The sequence below is a fragment of the Symphalangus syndactylus genome, chromosome 23 (assembly GCF_028878055.3).
Source record: "Symphalangus syndactylus isolate Jambi chromosome 23, NHGRI_mSymSyn1-v2.1_pri, whole genome shotgun sequence".
NCBI classification, from domain to species: Eukaryota; Metazoa; Chordata; class Mammalia; order Primates; family Hylobatidae; genus Symphalangus; species Symphalangus syndactylus.
In genome coordinates this window covers 70,206,263-70,225,947 of record NC_072445.2, presented here as the reverse complement: position 1 = coordinate 70,225,947, position 19,685 = coordinate 70,206,263, and the positions used below count along the sequence as shown (strand labels likewise).

Here is a 19,685-nt window from a genome sequence, read left to right as displayed (position 1 = left end):
CTCTTCAACACACGCATTAATTTTTAAAAGAGTTTGGGAAAAAAACTGAAGAGAAGAAAGGAAGTGACATCTATATACATCTTTTAAAAAGACAAGTTTATTTTCTTATGGAAAGGAACCCAGACTTAAGGAAAGCTAAAACAGTGCCTCAGCTTTAATGTCATGTTATTACTGCACTTTGAAACCACCAGAGGGCATTATAAAGAATACTTAAAAGTGAAAGTACAAAAACAGTAATAAAATAAGAAATAGAGGATGAAATACCAACTGTACAGAAAGCATTTAAAGAGGCAAAATGTTTGTTAGGTTACTGACCTTACTCAGCTAACCTACCCACCTCAGAAGGTATGAAAATGTAAGATGTTACAATGATAATTATTACTATAATATTGACAGTCAAATCTGAAATTCAACCATGGGCCATTAAATGTTGATGTTTGGCCAGATGCGGTGGCTCACGCCTGCAATCCCGGCACTTTGGGAGGCTGAGGTGGGTGGACTGCTTGAGATCAGAAGTTTGAGACCAGCCTGGCCAACATGATGAAACCCCGTCTCTACTAAAAATACAAAAAATTAGCTGGGTGTGTGGTCCGTGCCTGTAGTCCTGGGTACTCAGGAGGTTGAGGCAGGAGAATCACTTGAACCAGGGAGGCGGATGTTGCAGTAAGCCGAGCTCATGCCACTGCACTCCAGCCTGGGCGACACAGCGAGACTCCGGCTCAAAAAAATTAAAAATTAAAAAAATAAATAAGTAAATGTTGATGTTCATGTGTGGTTGTTTAGATTTCTTCTATTAAAATTTGGACTCAACTTTCTTATTAATTTTATTTTTATACCCATACTAATACAATAAGTAGAAACAGAATACTAGAAAGTTCAATGAGTGCTTTCAGTTGAACCGGGAGTAGGTGATAGTCTACACGTTCACTATTTCTTTTTTCTCAAAAGAAAGAAATAGTTCTATCTCTGTGTACTGTCAGTGAGTCATCCAATTTAGATGACTGTCAAGTTATCACAAATCATTCCAGTTCTTCTGAAAGAAGAAAATTCTCAGAATCTCAGAATTATCCAAATTGAAAAAAGGCAGAAAACCATTTTCAACATGAGAAGAAAACAGGATGCTTTCGAGTGAGCTGTTTCTGAGCTCTGAAGCAAAGCTCTCATCAGAGAGAATGCCTCAGCCGAGGGACAGTCATAGTGAGGCAGTGCTTGACCCTAATGTCCTTAATGGGATAAGCAGCATTTTCCTATCCCAGTCACAAGGAAAGAAAAAAGTTTTCTCGTCTCAAACACATGGGATTGGCACTATGGAAATTTTAAGGAAGTATACATTTTCTTACATTGGTATGTGATAAGAGGTTAGGATTATACAGTTTAAGTCCTTGTTCAAAGTCTAAGAATTGTATATACACACTGGGTTAAAATACTAATACTCCAAGCTAGAATCTAGACTCGTGCTCTAAGCACTGATTGACGTTTTCTCTTAAGAGGTCCACGCGGAATAGCTAAAAACTGACTCTGTGTTATGAGGTCTGTCGTGGTAGGACACTTCTTCAAGGACCTCTGGCTAGACAAGGTCTTGGCTGACTCCAGACGTGCTATTTCCTAGGGCTCATTCATTCGCAAAGTGCACTGGGGGTCAGTTCTTTTGTCCCTGCAGATAGTTATGTGGCTTGTGTGAGAGATCAAACATGAAATTAGTTATTTTATGGTTGCAGTTGCACTAGTTAAAGTTTAAAAATAAACTACAAAGAAGCTTCTGAAGTAACTATTTCATAGCATTTTCACAGAGGCTGATGTACTACAATCAGGCAAACCAGGTCCAGAGGCTTCCAGGGAAGCACACACTGGCTGACCACGTGTACCTGAGGCACTGACCTGAAGAAGGACCTGAAGCCCATCCCTGTTTTATGGCTCAGAGTTACTGAATTTGTGGCAGATTTTAAGAACGAGGAATAGGACCTTGACAGCAGACTCTGCTTTCTCAAACTGAACATTCAATTGTTTTCCATTTGCACATAACTGACTTGAGGCAGGTATGTCTAACCTGCCTGCACCTGTTTCATCTTGGGCAAGTGATTCAGTAGATGGTGGCCCAATGATCCCTTTTGGCCTGTCTTCAAGGCTTGCTGTGATAATTAGGATAGGTCTATATAAAAGAGCTCTGAACACAGTAAACTTAACGTATTATTATCATAGTAGCCCAGTGATCACAAGTATTAATTTAACAAATAAAAATCCTTTATGTTTGTCCAGAGCTTTGCCATTTACCGGATGCTTTGGTCCACAGTATCTCATTGTATCCTAACCCACGTCACTGTGAAGATGTGTTCTGCTCCTCGTTTACGAACTAAGACCCTAGGGTCAGACAGACTACATGGCTTCTTTAGGATTGCATGGAAGATTGAACTAGGTTCTGATTCCAGATCACGTGCAATAAATTTTCCCTTTATACCAGTGCCGTCCAATAGGTGTATAATGTTAGCCACAAACATAAGCCATGTAAGAAATTTTAGATTTTCCAGTAATCACATTTTAAAAAGCTTTTAAAAAATCAACTCATAAAGTCAATTTTCGTATAATCTATTTAATGCAATCTATCCAAATATTATTATTTCCCATGTAGTCAATATAAAAAGTGGAGATGGTTTACATTCTGTCTTTTTGTGCAGGTGGTGCAGGTCCATACCTTTCTCTAAAGATTTAGTGTGAGGGAGAATTAGCTATAGACTAGTTACTATTTAAATACAAATAATTGTGACGAATAGAAACCCAATCAATTAAAATTTTCTTTCTTTTTTTTTTTTTTGAGATGAGAGTTTTGCTCTTGTTGCCCAGGCTGGAGTGCAATGGCACAGTCTCGGCTCACTGCAACCTCTGCCTCCCGGGTTCAAGTGATTCTCCTGTCTCAGCCTCCCAAGTAGCTGGGATTACAGGCATGTACCACCGTGCCTGGCTAATTTTTGTATTTTTAGTAGAGACAGGGTTTCACCATGTTGGTCAGGCTGGTCTCGAACTCCTGACCTCAGGTGATCCACCCTGCCTGAGCCTCTCAAAGTGCTGGGATTACAGGCATGAGCCACAGCGCCTGGCCCAATTAAAATATTTGTATAAAAAATAAAGCATTTAAAATAGAATGTTAATTGACTTATTAAAAATAATAAACTTCCCTAACTCATTTCAAGCATGATTTAATTTGCAAAAAACTGTTAGTAAGCATTGCTTTTCTAAATCACCTTGTATATATAAAGTAAGGTACAATGGTACATTAAGATAGGACCTTGAACTTTGGAGAAATAGAATGAGTCAAAAATTCCCCAGCCCCCGGAAGAAGATGGTCCATGAGAAGCACAGTCGGCCCTTCATGCCCCCAGGTTCTGCATCTATGAATTCCACCAATGGCGGAACTGGCTGGATAGAGAGTCCAAGGACATAGAAAGCCAACTTTTAGGGGCTTGAGAATCATGAAGGTATCTGAGAGCTTGGTATCATGAAGGGATCTGGAACCAACCTTCGCTGAGGATACCAAGGGATGACTATATAGAAATTCAAGGGAATTTAAAACTACTGTGCAGGATCATTGTTTCCTGACAGCCTGACTCATCACTGGTTTGTAAATCTGGGCAAGTCAAGACCATTTCATTCTAGTTTCCTTATCTGAGGCAGAAACTGCTAGTTGCCTCCTAGGATTGCTATCTTTCTTTTTTTTTTGGACAGAGTCTTGCTCTGTCACCAGGCTGGAGTGCAGTGGCGCAATCTCAGCTCACTGCAACCTCTGCCTCCTGGGTTCAAGCGATTCTCCTGCCTCAGCCTCCTGAGTAGCTAGGATTACAGGTGGCCACCACCATGCCCAGCAAAATTTTGTATTTTTAGTAGAGACAAGGTTTCAGCATGTTGGCCAGGATGGTCTCGAACTCTTGACCTCATGATCCGCCTGCCTCAGCCTCCGAAAGTGCTGGGATTACAGGCGTGAGCCACCGCACCCAGCCTATCCTTTTTTCTTAATAAGGTAAGACAGAAAACAGGAGCAGCCACGTGCTCTCCCGGCCTCTGTTGCTGACAGGGACAGGCATGGAATGTGTTCTGACCAATTAGATGGAGGAAAGCTGCAAGCTATGGCTCCTGGGAGGGGACTGGACTTTTTTCCTGACAGCAGCCACGGTCAGAGTGACCATGAGGCCAGCCTGAGTAGAAGGCAGTGTGAAGGGTCACAGGGAAGAAGGATGGAGGCAGCCCTGGGCACTGACTGCGTGACCACGCTGCCAGGCTGCTGTGAGAGACAGAAGCCCCTCCCTGGTGAGAGCTACTGGGATGTGTCGGCTGCTGCCTGGCCATCGTCACTGGCACAGCTACCCACAGGACTGCGAGGAGCACCCAGAGACAAGCGTGAAAACCCGTGAAATCACGAAGATGATTTTCAAACCTAAAAGTCCCAGCTGAAAAGATGAAGATTCTAGAAACAGGTCACAGTTGGCTGCCTGGCCTGAGAATGTATCTGCAGTGGTCTGTGGTAGTTGTTTTTGTTTGTTTGGTTTGTTTTGGCTTCAGAACCAGCAATGTCATCACTTCTATCCTGCTTTTCGGAGAAGCTCAAGTTGCTGAGTAATTAGAATTAAGCATACTCTGTTTTTAAAAAAGTAATTCAAACAAAAATAGTAGTTATACAGGATGAAAAAGGTCAAGTCTAAAAGAAACCCATTGTTTTCATTAATTTTTTTAATATTTATGGTTAGTGTTAAGCAAAAATGTCTCTGAGAAGAAAAACTTTAAGAAGCTTATATTTCTATTTAGAGCTGCAACATATGGAGCAATGCTCCCTATTAATACTATAAACCATTTATTTTAAATACGCACTAATGACTAATAATTGAAAAGAACTTAAACTCACTAGAGAAGTCAGTCCTTCATTATCAACAATCCAGTCTTCTTTTTCAGCTAATCTCTTTATTTCTACATGAAAAGAAGCACACAAATACTTTTTATTATAATTATCTCCCTAAATTTTATACAGATTAAAAATTTATACAGGTTATGGTTTTTCATTGTTTTATATAGGTTTGTAAAAACTTGATGAAAGTAGGCAAAGAACATAATTTTGGTAGACTTGACGATTTAAGTACATATTGTTCACTGGATTATTCTAATAAGATATTAATATAAATAAAAGCTTTTACTGCATAGCCCAATTTGGGGAATTCTAGGTTAGATTTAATGACGACTTGAGACCATGATTTATTACTTATTCAGGATTCTTCTCAACACTAGGCATGTACAAAATAAGTCATACAGTATTTTTTTCCTACAATTTCTGATGAATAATATGGCTGTTTTTTGAATCCTGTAGATTCCTGACAAGGGCAATATGATTCTCAGTTGGCTGAGGGAATGCCACCTGCTCAAACCTTCAGTATGATTCTCAGTTGGCTGAGGGAATGCCACCTGCTCAAACCTTCGGCATTGGGGCAGGCTCAGGTTCCTAGGTGAGGAGGAGGTAATCAATGAAGAGGGGAATATCCAACTTCTCACCTGGGTTCCATTCCCTTCCCATTTACACAGTATCGCCCAGCAATTTTGCAGACAATGTAAGCTTCCTACCTAAAAAGCCTGGTAGTAGATAGTAATGGCCTGTGCCATTTTAGCAATGTTCTTGACTGTTTTTGAAAATATTTAATAACCAAAAGGCTGCTTTGTAAAGAAAACCTTTATGGTTTTTCATGATTTTATGTAGAAAAGCCTAAAAAATTTAAAAAGTATAAAGAAAACAAGAATCATCTATAATTTCTGGAATCCAGAGAACCAACGCTAACAGAATTTCCTTTGATTGGACATTGATTTCTATAAATTAAAATTTAAAAATATACATCCATATATTTTCAAAACTGAGATCAGACTTTATGTACATTTTATACCCTACGTTTTCTACTTAACATTTATCATAACGATATTCTTATATCTTTAAACATTTTCAATTGTATCCATCTTAGTTTCTGCATGGTCTTAATTCTCAACTAAACTGATTTGAAAATACATCACAAAGAGAAAAAACACTCCATTGAGCAGCTAGCAATAAGATGAACTAATATATTCAAATTTCCGGAAGAGTAATTTTCCCTTGTTTTCAAGGATTTGGAAACTGAAAGGAGGTGGCACGTTCAGATAATTGTTGTACAGTAAACGTCACCAATTTATCTAAACACACCTTCCGCCGTGTGCTGCAGTGTGACCATTACGCAACGTACTCGGAGATCCAAAATGAGATCCTGGATAGTCTGTAACAGGTCGTTAGGGATTTCAAGGGCAGTCAACGATTCATAAGTAAGTCTGCGAACAAACACATCCAAACAAAAGTGAGCAGAGTGGGATCGCAAAGCAATTCCTAGCATCTCTTTCACCATATAATCATTCCTCATGGAGCTTACGAGCTACAGCATTAGGCTGAAAACAGAAACAGACCACAACAGGGATTGTACTATAAGAGTAATACTGAGTTAAACAACAGAGAAGACAATAAACAGAAGAACACTCTAGTCCAACATAAAAACCAGGAACAGTAAGAGCTTAGTTGTCATATGATGAACAGGAAACAGTGGAGGCAAAAGGACAAAAAGAAGAAAAAGAAGAATTTCTTCTTCACTGAATGTATTAATTCCTTCCAAAAAGTTAAAAAAAAAAAAAAAGTATGCCTTTCTCTGAGAATGTGTCCATACTCACCTTACGGTCTGGATGGCGTGAGCGAGCCACTGTCCGGAGAGCTCGCACTTCACCTCCCAGCCTCCGTACTGCTTGGCTTCCCCGTCCCGGATGCTGAGGGGAAGCAGGGCTCCGCGCGTCAGCTTCACCAGGGAGTGCGTTACTTCCTGAATCATTTTCTAGAAAACCAGGAACAAGCATAACTGCATTCAAATGTAATTGATCGGGTTACATGAACTAAAAGACGCTGTCTGGACAATAACGGATGTCTTGGATACAAAGTGAGACAGGAGAAACCCGACCCTGTGAAAAGGTCTACATACTTGTTATCCCTTACTCACCTTAAAGTCATTTTGTCTTTGCCTTACATTCTTTGATCTTTCAATCTGGCCTGACTTCTCAGCAGTCTTAAAAATTAAACAAAATAAAACATATTAGAAATAATTTATAAAAATAAGAAATGCTTCAGCACTTGTACATGAAGAGAACCTTAAATATGGTTATAACTTGATTAAAAGAAATGCTTAAGACATAATCTATGTTTCTGATTAAAGGATTAATTAGAAAACCTTTCTTATCCCAATGAGAAGTTATTTATCTTTCTAAAACCTTTACGTACAATTCCCATGAATGAATCAAAGAATTAAGCTGAAACTACCAATTTTATAGGTGAATTTCATCTACCATTTTCATCGACGATGTCGCAGGGTTAAACCATCAAGTATCATACCCACAACAACACTGTCAACATCATTTCTCATTAGCTGCTAAAGAAACCAAAGGAAGCCTAAACTCTGAAATCTGTCATTTTAGTTTTAAATCCTATAAACTATGGCTCTTCCTTCAGAGATTTTCAGTGCAATTTAGGATAAAATACATTATATCATTCTAGAATTAATTTTTGTTTGTTTACTGATATAACTCATGTTTTTTTCCAATGTCTCTTTCTCCTTAATGTATGGAAAACTATTTTATATTGACTAAAAGAGAAGCCTGTTCAACTGGATTTCAGAGAACTGTTTATTAACAAATTTTCTAACTAAATATTATTATATAAAATACCCTAGAAGGACAAGCCTAGGAAGCTTTCTAAATAAACAATCTTTAACAAAATTATACAATGTAAAATAATATTCTGACACTTTATTGACATAATGCAAAGTTAACCTTTAAGGTTAAAATGCTCATGCATTATTGGTTAATGCATGACAAGTCAAGAGACCTTTTAAATTAAGAACAGTTGCATTATAAATTATCATGATATTGACTTTAAGTTAGTTTTAAAATACAAGCAATGTTATATGCGTTGTATATATATTTATTTCTGTATAAGCTACAAAAACTGCGTGTAGGGTTAGTTTATATAATGAACATATCAGTGTAAGTAAAATATGGGTTAGGATTGTTGGGTGTTTTCAACAGAACTATCAGACAAACCTGACAAAAAAACGGGCAGCACATACACAGACCAACATCCTTCAAACTGTAGTTTCCATTCATTTTTAAATTTTATATTAAACTATGCAGCTTTTATCATTTTTTTCTTTGTAGAAATACATTTTTGTCTTGAAAGAATTAAAGGTATGTATAAAAAGTAAACCTGCAGTTCATCTCAATAATCATTCAAAAAGCTAACTCCTGAGTTCATTGGCCAATGACACTTAAAATTCTTTGTACCCGAGGGTTTAACTCATACGTTGATTTTTCCTTTATTTTTAAGACAAATGAGAAGGAACTGAAGTGTTTTCAGCAGGGGAGTGCTGTGAGACCTACATTAAGAAGAAGGAATGAGGGGCCAGTGTGCGAGCACGACCAGCCAGCAGGATGTTGCAGTGGCCCAGCTGAGCACAGCCACACTGACACAGCAGCAGGTGAGCCCAGGTGGCTGAGACAGGCCGCCTGAGGGAGAACCTACTGCCCTGGGTGCTGCAGTGAGGAAGGAGGCATGCGCAGAGGGACCCCACCTAATGCACGCCCGCTCAGCTAACACCAGCGGCTCTGAATGTCTGTTCAGCTGCTTTCTGTATGCCCAGTGTGATGACCAGAATCAGAACACGGTTGGTGGTATGGGGTATGGGCACAGAGCAAATGAATGCCCTGCTCACTGAGGTGACAAATAGCTCTTTTCTACATGTTGCAGTTTGTTAGGTCTTAGGCTTGGGTACTTTTTTTCTTTTCTGTCTATATTGTCTAGTTTGTTCCCATGGCTTCAAATATCATTTCTATCTAATGCCTTCCAAATGTCTATCTCCAGCCCAAATATCTCCTCTGTGACCCAGATACGAATACTGAATAACTCCCAGGAATCTCAATCTACCACATTATCAATGGAAATCTGAAGCTTCCTCCAAGCATGCTCTTCCTTCAGTCTTTCTGGCTTGGCAAATGGCACCCCTGCTCACTCAGGGGCCCACTGGGAGCAGCGTCTGAATTCTTGCTTTCCTCTCCCTCACGTGAACACCACCTCCAAAATACAACCAAACCTACCAACTGCTCTCCAACTCCACTGACGAAACCTTATCCAAACCACCACTGTTTCCTGCCTGGATGACCTCCATGGTTTCCCCCACATCTGTCCCCACCAATTCATTCTGAACACAGCACTTGTCCCCACCAATTCATTCTGAACACACCACCAAGGTGGGTTTTTTAAAACTGGAAAGCTGGTCTGTTCCCCGCCCCATGGCTTGGGATGAAGCCACTGCCAGCTGGGCCTGTCCCTCCCAGCCCTCCCACTGCTCAGGACGCTTCTTCCTTTTCTGATAAGCTGAGTTGCCCTCCTGGTGCTGCAGGCGTCCTTCTTGCTGCCTGGGGCCTGCTTCCCCCCATCCTCTGTGTGGTTGTGTCCTTCTCTTGTGCCATGTGTCAGTTTCAATATCACCTCCAGGGAGAGGCCTTCCCTGACCTCCAACCCATTGCTGATATTCTATCTTAAAACCCTATTTGTTTCTTTTATAGCTGTTACCAGAATTTTTAAAATAATAATTAAAAAAATTATTTGGGTTCTGTCTCTAGAAGAGGAAAGGTCATGCTTATTTTGGTGACTGTTTTATTTATATTGTAGATATGTATATGTGTAAATTTATGTGTATATCTACATATTGAGAGTACATGCATGCATTTATATGCATGTTATATATTAATGTTTCATATGTCTACATATGTGTACACGATGTATTGTGTGTCTGTTGTGTGTGTGCATGCATACATGTGCATGTGTATATTATGTGTGCATGCATGCATGCATGTGTGTCTCAGTGCCTGGTCCCTGGTGAATAAATGATCACCTAGGGTTAGGGTTCTCCAAGACCTTCTTAAATACACTTGAGAAAGTGTAACTGCCCCAAATACTCTGGGTCCCAACATGAGAGTGGCCCTGGGAGGCAGATCAGCCAGGTGTAACACACCCAATTCTTCTCCCAGAGATGTCAGATGTCAGCAAATGGGATGAGCAGAGGTTGGAGAGCTTTGTGTGATGGCTGGGGGTTAGGAGGACTGCTTTGCTTGTTGAATTCAGACACTGCTGCAGAGCCCAGCACCTACTGGAACGTCAGGAGCTAAATCTTTGTTAAGGACCTCGTGATGGTCAATTTTGTGTCATCTTGGCTGGGCCACAGGGTGCTAGACATTTGGTGAAACATTAGGTGTGCCTGTGAGGTGTTTCTGGATAGATTAACATGCGCATCAATGCACTGTGCACGGCAGAACCTCTCCTGGATGTGGGTGGGCCTCACTCAATCAGTTGAAGGCCTGAACAGCACAAAAGAGCTGATCCTCCCGTGAGTTATATGCACTCCTCCTGTCTGACTGCCTTCAAGCTGGGACACTGTGGGCTTTATGTGCCTTCACAGTTGAACTGAAACATCTGCTCTCCTTAGGTCTCGAGCCGGCTGGCATTCAAACTGGAACTTACAGCACTGGCCATCCCGCTGGGCAATGCATCCTGCAGACCCTTGGGGCTTGTCAGTCTCCATAATGACATGTGCCAACCCCTTATAATAGATCTCTTCGTCTGTGTGTGTGTGTGAGTGCAGGGATATGCATACACACCCTACTGGTACCCTGATTCGTGCACACTTGCTCCACCATGCTGTGGAGGGAGGCACATGCCAGTATAAAACTGTGAGAGTCTTGACTGTCAAAGGGTATCTCCCCTGCCTGTATCCTCCACAGTACCTGATACCAAACTTTGTACATAGTAAGACTGTGCAACAGGAAGATTATTTCATAGTCATTTGTTCTATTACATATTTTTAAATCAAAGAAAAGCGTGAAAATCTATTGTTAAAAAATATGTAAAAATTAAGGCTAAATTTTGCCACAATTTTGCCCAACAAACAGGTGTTCATGAGTGCACGAGGAAATCTACTGGACCGGAATTTTGTAAAATTCAAGGATTTGTCTCCAAATACGTGAAAAGTAGAGGGGGAAGGGAACTAGTTGTGGGGCAGACCCCTTTCAGTTGTTACTTACTGTTTTAATTTAATAGAGTTGAATATCTCCAACACAATGGATTATGTAAAGTTTGCCCTATTTTTAAAAGAAAATCTAATTTTGGAATATGTAAGGCATTTTAATTTACATATTATTGAGTTTTGTAACTTTTTAAAATGCTGAATCTTAATATTTAACAATTATTTGGCTGTTTTAAAAATTTTTATCTAAAAATACACTATATTTAAGATATATCTAAAGGTGAGATCTTAACCTACTATTAACCATTTCGTTAACTAGAAACCTTAACTCTTTCCTGCACACACAGACCAAAACTGCTTTGTGGTGAGAGCAACGGCTGATTTCACTGTTTTGATTCACATTTGTTACTTCACATGGCCTTCACTGGCTTGAAGAACTGACTATTTTTTAAACTGTTGGAAACTTCATCTAAATTTTCAACGGATGGGCTCTTAATACAACAAGATAGTTTTATAACAAGAAAAATAAGAAAATTCAAGTCACTTGTGTTTAAAAACTATCATGCTTTCTTGCGTGAGATTAAATGGCTATCAAAAGCCCCAGAACTCTTCCCAGAATTCAATCCAGCTTCTGGATTTCACTTGCAGACTGGCAAGGGGAGCAAGTGTCCCCAGCTACTGTGCTCCTTCCTACAGCCCTGTGCTTTCCTCTAGCTCTTCAGAAGAGGCACATAGTTTCAAAACATGCCCAAATCTGAAGAACAAATTACACATAATTAATAATTATTGCTGTAAGCTTTTAAGTTTATAAACATAGGCAGACATATCATAGGCATATCCGATTCAGCACAACCAATTAAGAGTCATTTTTTCATTTCAATATTCATGTGCGTGACTTCTGAAGTAGATTTATTTTTCATCTACAACCAAGTATTTCATTTATATGTTTGGTATATAATCTGTAAGAAAGCAAAACATACTCCCTTTTCACTAAAATATCGATCAAAAATTCTTCAGAATCTTATGACTCAAAAAGACTCCAGGGAAGGCAAGCTCTGTCCGTGTGTGGTGGGCCACTTGTAGGAACTGATGCAAATGAGGGAAAAACACTTGGCTGGAAACAAACACTATGGTTTAAAATCCATGTCCTAAAAGACTAATTCTTTTTTTTTTGAGACAGAGTCTCGCTCTGTTGCCCAGGCTGGAGCGTAGTGGCAGGATCTCGGCTCACTGCAAGCTCCGCCTCCCGGGTTCACGCCATTCTCCTGCCTAAGCCTCCTGAGTAGCTGCGACTACAGGTGCCTGCCACCACGCCTGGTTAATTTTTTGTATTTTTAGTAGAGACGGGGTTGCACCGTGTTAGCCAGGCTGGTTTCAATCTCCTGACCCGCCCGCCTCGGCCTCTCAAAGTGCTGGGATTACAGGCATGAGCCACCACGCCTGGCCCTAAAAGACTAATTCTAATTCTTCAGATGAGTTGATTTAGCTTGACATTATTCAATTCTACTCCAGCAGTTCATCAGTCTACTATTTTCTAATGTTACAAAATTTTGTTCACCAAACACCTATCGTGTGCCAGGCCGATGAGATTTCAAATAGTGCAAATACTGGAATAAATTTTAGTCCAAATAATAAGAGCAAACTCTTACTTATCTGTCAGACATTATTATAAGCACTTCACTTATGCTAACTCACTGAATTCTCAAACCAGCCCTATGGAAGTAGGTGCAGAGAAGTAATTTGCCTAAGGTCACAGCTAGTAAGTGACAGACATTGGATGTTTCTGTTATGCTCCTAGCGTTCTGTGCGAAAACCTATGAATGCCATCTGTCCAAAGGCATGACAGGGGAGCATTTAATCTTTCCTGCCCACGTGAACAATTTGGTTTAGGGACAGAGCAGACACAGAGAGGAAGCTGGTGCCTGCGGTGCCACTACTGTCACTGTGCAGAGGGCACGGGACCCAAGATTTGACCTCAGCATGGTGAGCCCCACAGCTCATCCAGCTGAGATCACAGAGACACAAACTGATGGTGACACACAGAAGCAGAGTACTAGAAAGACTTATCAGGACAAAACTGAAATTAAAGTATTCTCTTCCTAAGCCACTTTCATTATGTAGACCAGTGAAACCTGACGTTCGTTTCATGGAAGAACTTCCTCTGTATAGTCAACTTTTCAATAGAGTTCACACATAACTAATAAAGAAAAGAAAGTTGTGTATTGCTTTAATATTTGAATGTTCACTTATAAAGTAACTGATCACTGAAACTAAAGAAAACATGCATTGATAAGTTGTGCTTACAAGGTTGGTTTTTCTGCACTAAGGAGTTTGTGTTCATGCATTTACACATTTCTGTTTTTATGCACATAGTAAATTGTACAGGTTAGAAAACCAACCATTCATATAAACAAGGCTGCAGGAATCCAGCGGGTTTACAACGGAGATAGTAGGCACTTGGAGTTCAAATATACAAAGAAAAAAGTTCCAGTGCATATCTCTATTTCCTTAATATCAGCATGAATTTATGGTCATGGTCAAATGAGACTCCAAAGACACCTGAGGTACTCCGACACTTAGCCACTTTCCGCCAAGGAGGAGAGGTTTAAACCACAAAGGCTGTGCCTTTGTGCAAAAAACCAAAAATGGTTTTAGCCTTTGTCCATGTCCATTTTATGTGCTGCCAAGTCAAAAAGAAGCAGAAAGTAGCCTTTACTCTCAGAAGACCCCTATCTCCCCCAGAGCTCTTGGTGTAGAGTCCGTCTCCCGCAGAGACACGAAACACCTGTCTTCTCAGTGTCCCAGGCGGGTGCCCTTGGCAGCCTAGGACAAAGGGCGTTAGAATCTATGTCCAGGAGCTAGAGGCCTTTCATGGCGCACTTGAGCTGGGGTTAGAAAGTGACTGACTTCCATGTGCCACACATAACAGAGTCATTCCTTTACGTTCATGCCTTCTATGCTATCAGTCATATGATGATGAAGATACTAAAGCACTAATAAATGTGTGACTGCCAAAGATGGACGGGCTTATGAAAACTTCTGTAAGCTGATAACAATGGGGCTAGACTGCAGAATGTTTACATTCTTTCCAAGGGAAATTGCACACTCTATGGATGACTTTGTTCTGGGTGCAGGCTGCCAAGGTGCTATATTCTATAGATGACTTTGTTCTGGGTGCAGGCTGCCAAGGTGCTTTATTCTATGGATGACTTTGTTCTGGGGGCAGGCTGTCAAGGTGTTATATTCTATGGATGACTTTGTTCTGGCTGCAGGCTGCCAAGGTGCTATATTCTATGGATGACTTTGTTCTGGGTGCAGGCTGCCAAGGTGCTATATTCTATGGATGACTTTGTTCTGGGTGCAGGCTGCCAAGGTGCTTTATTCTATGGATGACTTTGTTCTGGGTGCAGGCTGTCAAGCTGTTATATTCTATGGATGACTTTGTTCTGGGTGCAGGCTGTCAAGGTGTTATATTCTATGGATGACTTTGTTCTGGGTGCAGGCTGCCAAGGTGCTTTATTCTATGGATGACTTTGTTCCTGGGTGCAGGCTGCCAAGGTGCTATATTCTATGGATGACTTTGTTCTGGGTGCAGGCTGCCAAGGTGTTATATTCTATGGATGACTTTGTTCTGGCTGCAGGCTGCCAAGGTGCTATATTCCATGGATGACTTTGTTCTGGGTGCAGGCTGTCAAGGTGTTATATTCCATGGATGACTTTGTTCTGGGTGCAGGCTGCCAAGGTGCTATATTCTATGGATGACTTTGTTCTGGGTGCAGGCTGCCAAGGTGCTATATTCTATGGATGACTTTGTTCTGGGTGCAGGCTGCCAAGGTGCTATATTCTATGGATGACTTTGTTCTGGGTGCAGGCTGCCAAGGTGCTATATTCTATGGATGACTTTGTTCTGGGTGCAGGCTGCCAAGGTGCTATATTCTATGGATGACTTTGTTCTGGGTGCAGGCTGCCAAGGTGCTATATTCTATGGATGACTTTGTTCTGGGTGCAGGCTGCCAAGGTGCTATATTCTATGGATGACTTTGTTCTGGGTGCAGGCTGTCAAGGTGCTATATTCTATGGATGACTTTGTTCTGGGTGCAGGCTGCCAAGGTGCTATATTCTATGGATGACTGTGTTCTGGGTGCAGGCTGCCAAGGTGTTATATTCTATGGATGACTGTGTTCTGGGTGCAGGCTGCCAAGGTACTATATTCTATGGATGACTTTGTTCTGGGTGCAGGCTGCCAAGGTGCTATATTCTATGGATGACTGTGTTCTGGGTGCAGGCTGCCAAGGTGCTATATTCTATGGATGACTGTGTTCTGGGTGCAGGCTGCCAAGGTGCTTTATTCTATGGATGACTTTGTTCTGGGTGCAGGCTGCCAAGGTGCTATATTCTATGGATGACTTTGTTCTGGGTGCAGGCTGCCAAGGTGCTATATTCTATGGATGACTTTGTTCTGGGTGCAGGCTGCCAAGGTGCTATATTCTATGGATGACTGTGTTCTGGGTGCAGGCTGTCAAGGTGCTATATTCTATGGATGACTTTGTTCTGGGTGCAGGCTGCCAAGGTGCTATATTCTATGGATGACTGTGTTCTGGGTGCAGGCTGCCAAGGTGCTATATTCTATGGATGACTGTGTTCTGGGTGCAGGCTGCCAAGGTGCTATATTCTATGGATGACTTTGTTCTGGCTGCCAAGGTGTTATATTCTATGGATGACTGTGTTCTGGCTGTCAAGGTGCTATATTCTATGGATGACTGTGTTCTGGGTGCAGGCTGCCAAGGTGCTATATTCTATGGATGACTGTGTTCTGGGTGCAGGCTGCCAAGGTGCTATATTCTATGGATGACTGTGTTCTGGGTGCAGGCTGCCAAGGTGCTATATTCTATGGATGACTGTGTTCTGGGTGCAGGCTGCCAAGGTGCTATATTCTATGGATGACTGTGTTCTGGGTGCAGGCTGCCAAGGTGCTATATTCTATGGATGACTTTGTTCTGGCTGCCAAGGTGCTATATTCTATGGATGACTGTGTTCTGGCTGCCAAGGTGCTATATTCTATGGATGACTTTGTTCTGGGTGCAGGCTGTCAAGGTGCTATATTCTATGGATGACTTTGTTCTGGGTGCAGGCTGTCAAGGTGCTATATTCTATGGATGACTTTGTTCTGGCTGCCAAGGTGCTATATTCTATGGATGACTGTGTTCTGGCTGCCAAGGTGTTATATTCTATGGATGACTGTGTTCTGGGTGGAGGCTGTCAAGGTGCTATATTCTATGGATGACTGTGTTCTGGGTGCAGGCTGTCAAGGTGCTATATTCTATGGATGACTGTCTTCTGGCTGTCAAGGTGCTATCCTTGTTTCATCATTTGTTCACCGTCTACCACACATCACCCAGAATTTGGCCTGACTGGCAATATCTCAATTCGGAGTCCTTGAAAAGAGTTCGAGCTTTCTTTTTTCTTTAATTGCCTATCTCATTTAATCCCTACAACCACCTTTTGAGACAGGTGCCCAGACTATTCTCTTTTTGCACATGAGGAAAAGTGACTTGTTTGAGGTCACACAGCTACTAAGTGAGAGGGCTTTATAACGCTTTAATTAATCTTAAACTATGACGATGGCTAGAGATGTTGGGCCTCTACATTTTAATAAATCACTTAAATCTAACATTTTTAAGACCAGAAATGCACAGTGACTCAGCTCCACCTCTAGCCGAGTCCATATACACACCTCACTGAAGAGGCTTCCGTTAACGTAGGAGATCCAGAGTTTCCAGAAGTTAGGCAGCTGGCTCAAGACGAGTTTGGTCAATTTTTCAACAAAGGCCACCCTGTGGGGAGTTTTGTATCTCCACGCTAAGGGGGAAAAGGATAAAATACTCTGATTATACTTTTGAATCAAGAACACATCTTTGAGCATATTGGCGCTCCCCCCTCCACCCCCGCAAAACTCAAGCATGCACTAGGAATAGGCTGAGTCTGCGTGGAAGCTCACGGCCCACCTGGCTGACACCGGCAGCGGTACGCTCGTCACCAGACACCCCCGCATTTCTCCTTGCCCACTGGCAAGGAAGAGCCACTCTCCATCATGGCTGACCAGCAAGCCAGGGCGAGGGACTGGGTGGCCACAGCCTCAGTACTGGGAGGGCTACCGAGAGGAGGTGGCTTTGACTTGTTAGCCTTGTCCTCTGGATAGTATATGTCTCTTCAAAAAGTCATGCCTTCCAACAGCAAAGGCAGGCAAAGGCAGGGGCTGCTCTGCAGCCAGTTATGAAATTCCAGCTAATATCAGCCTGTGAGAAATGCCATCATACACCCTGGGAAGTGAGGATGCAGGAAGGAATCCAGTTGTCACAAGGAAACATTCAAGTGCAATCACATACTAAATAACCCCACCTAAAATAAAGAAATTTAAGAAAAACTAGAAACGTTGAAACCTCTTTGGCTATATATCATTTAACACAGCTATTGCTGTAACTGGGAAATAAGGGCTTAGACTTCCTGTGGGAAGAATAGGTTCATGGGAATAAAGCAAGTGTAGAAATTCAGGACCCATTAACCATCTCCTCTGTCTCCCCTCTTTCTTTTCACCCCCGGGCCATGCCTTCGCCCTGCTGCCTCCCACCTGTCTCCCGCCCCGCACTCCACTCGGTGGCCACGGTAGGGGCACTGCAGAGTCCACCCCGTCCAGTCCACAGCACAGCGACGCTGCGGATCAGGCTCTAACTCCTACCCAGCAACTTCAGGGGCAGGTGGACTCCCTTGAGAACTTTAATTCCCTCGGCCAGGCTAATTGCTAGCTTCCTTTCCAAATACCCCCAAGCAAAAGGATTTGCTGTTATTAGTCCAGTGAAGGAAGGGCAAATTTTATAAACTGTATTAATAAAATATCTTAATTTTATTAATAAAATTATATTAATAATTTTATTAATGATTTAATAATTTAAATAGCTATTTGATCAGGTAATACATGGTTAGAAAATGACACCTGAAAGGTACACAGTGAAAAGTCTACCTCCTGCCCTGCCACTCCCACGTGCCTAGTTCCCAGCCGGAAGAAACCACTGTCACTAGTTATTGTGACTCTTTCTGAAATATTTCTTATACGAGCAAGTATAAATGTGTTTTTCTCCCTCCCAACTGTTCTTTACATGTCTTTGGTTTTTACACAAATGAAAGCATGCCAAACACACTCTTTTGAAGCTTGGCTTCTTCCATTTAGCGAGGGAGGCTGGAGTTCTGTATTCAAACATGAGGCAAAGGCTTCCTCTTTTTCTCCCCACAGTTACACTGCCTTTCACATTTCTGATGTATCGTAATTTAACAAGTTCCCTTCCAAGGACAAGACTGTCTTCGGCATTTTGCAATTAAAATTAATGTTCCAACCAATAACTGTATACCTGTATCATTTAACACATGCTCAAGTATAAGCATAGAAAACTTCCAGAACAAGAATTGCTGGGACAAAGAGCACCTGCAGTTGTAATTTTGACAGACATTACTGAACTGCCCTCTAAAGGGGTTATTTACCCTTCCAACGGTGACATGTGCAAGTCGTGGCCTCATCAATGAACAAACAAACACAGAAAACCCAAAACAAAATGATAAACACTCAGAGTTTTTGCCAACCTCATATCTCACTGTAGTGTTACGCTACCTTTCTTCTTCCTATTGTGAGGTTGAGTGTCTATTCACACGCGTAAGAACCACTGACACTTCCTCTGTGTAGGCTATAGAGCCTCTTTATTTGTTAGGCATATTAGCCCTTTGTCTACGCTAGGAGTTGCAGGAAAAAGTTTTAAACTCATTTTCACAGGTGTGAAAGGAATGGTTCTTTACTTAAGGGCACACTGTAAACTTTTATTTTTCATTCAGCCAATATTCATTGAGGATTAACCATGTGCTTATCATGTGGCTCCACCTAAGATCAAAACTCACTCTGAACAAGGCAGGCTCTGCCTTCACAGCTTAGAATCTAACAGAACAGTCAATTAACCAATTGAATACACCATGATGGTAATCTGAGGTGAGTGGGTTTCATCTGGAGACAGCAGTTACACACTCTTCTCCCCAACAGTAGGTAATGCCTGTTTTCCAGACGGCAGGTGGCATGCCACAGGGCGAGGCCATGGCCAGCTGCGTCAAGGGTCCAATGACAAGGTGAAAAACAGGACAAGAAAATCTAAAAATGGAAGCACTGAAAGATTTGCCTTTGATTGATTTGGATGTTTTGTCCCCACCAAATCTCATGCTGAAATGTGATCCCCAATGTTGGAGGAGGGTCATGGGGGCCCCTCATGAAGGGCTTGGTGTCCTCGCAATAATGAGTCAGTTCTCGTTCTATGAGTTCACACAAGATCGAGTTGTTTCACCCCCTGCCCGTGTGCCCCAAGAACACTCCTATCTCTAATCCTAATGGAACACCATCTACATTTCTATTACATTAGGGTTAGAGACGAGTTCTGTTCAGAAATAATTCCAAGAACGTTTTTATATTTTGTTTTCACACTGAAAATCAGTGAGATTTGCTTCAGCCTCAAAGAACATGTTTATGTAAATTAAGTGAGCACCAGCACT

At 41.6% G+C, this 19,685-nt stretch overlaps 1 protein-coding gene and 1 long non-coding RNA gene across 9 annotated transcripts in view; both read right to left on the bottom strand.

Annotated features, from left to right (window-relative positions):
• The window catches only part of EXOC2 (exocyst complex component 2), a 200,575-nt gene that overhangs the window by 67,347 nt on the left and 113,543 nt on the right, over nucleotides 1-19,685 (bottom strand). For all 8 annotated transcript variants that reach the window (XM_055264364.2, XM_063633017.1, XM_055264365.2 and 5 more), the window contains exons 13-17: nucleotides 16,840-16,964; nucleotides 7,032-7,097; nucleotides 6,712-6,869; nucleotides 6,200-6,321; nucleotides 4,889-4,950 (exon numbers count right to left, since the gene is read on the bottom strand). In XM_055264364.2, coding sequence (XP_055120339.1) covers nucleotides 4,889-4,950; nucleotides 6,200-6,321; nucleotides 6,712-6,869; nucleotides 7,032-7,097; nucleotides 16,840-16,964 — 533 coding nt within the window. The remainder of the gene's footprint in view (nucleotides 1-4,888; nucleotides 4,951-6,199; nucleotides 6,322-6,711; nucleotides 6,870-7,031; nucleotides 7,098-16,839; nucleotides 16,965-19,685) is intronic.
• Nucleotides 13,311-16,718, bottom strand: LOC134735773 (uncharacterized). The gene is made up of 2 exons (XR_010119234.1): nucleotides 16,437-16,718; nucleotides 13,311-14,229 (listed from the first exon to the last, which is right to left on the bottom strand). It is a non-coding gene; the product is annotated as an uncharacterized lncRNA (long non-coding RNA).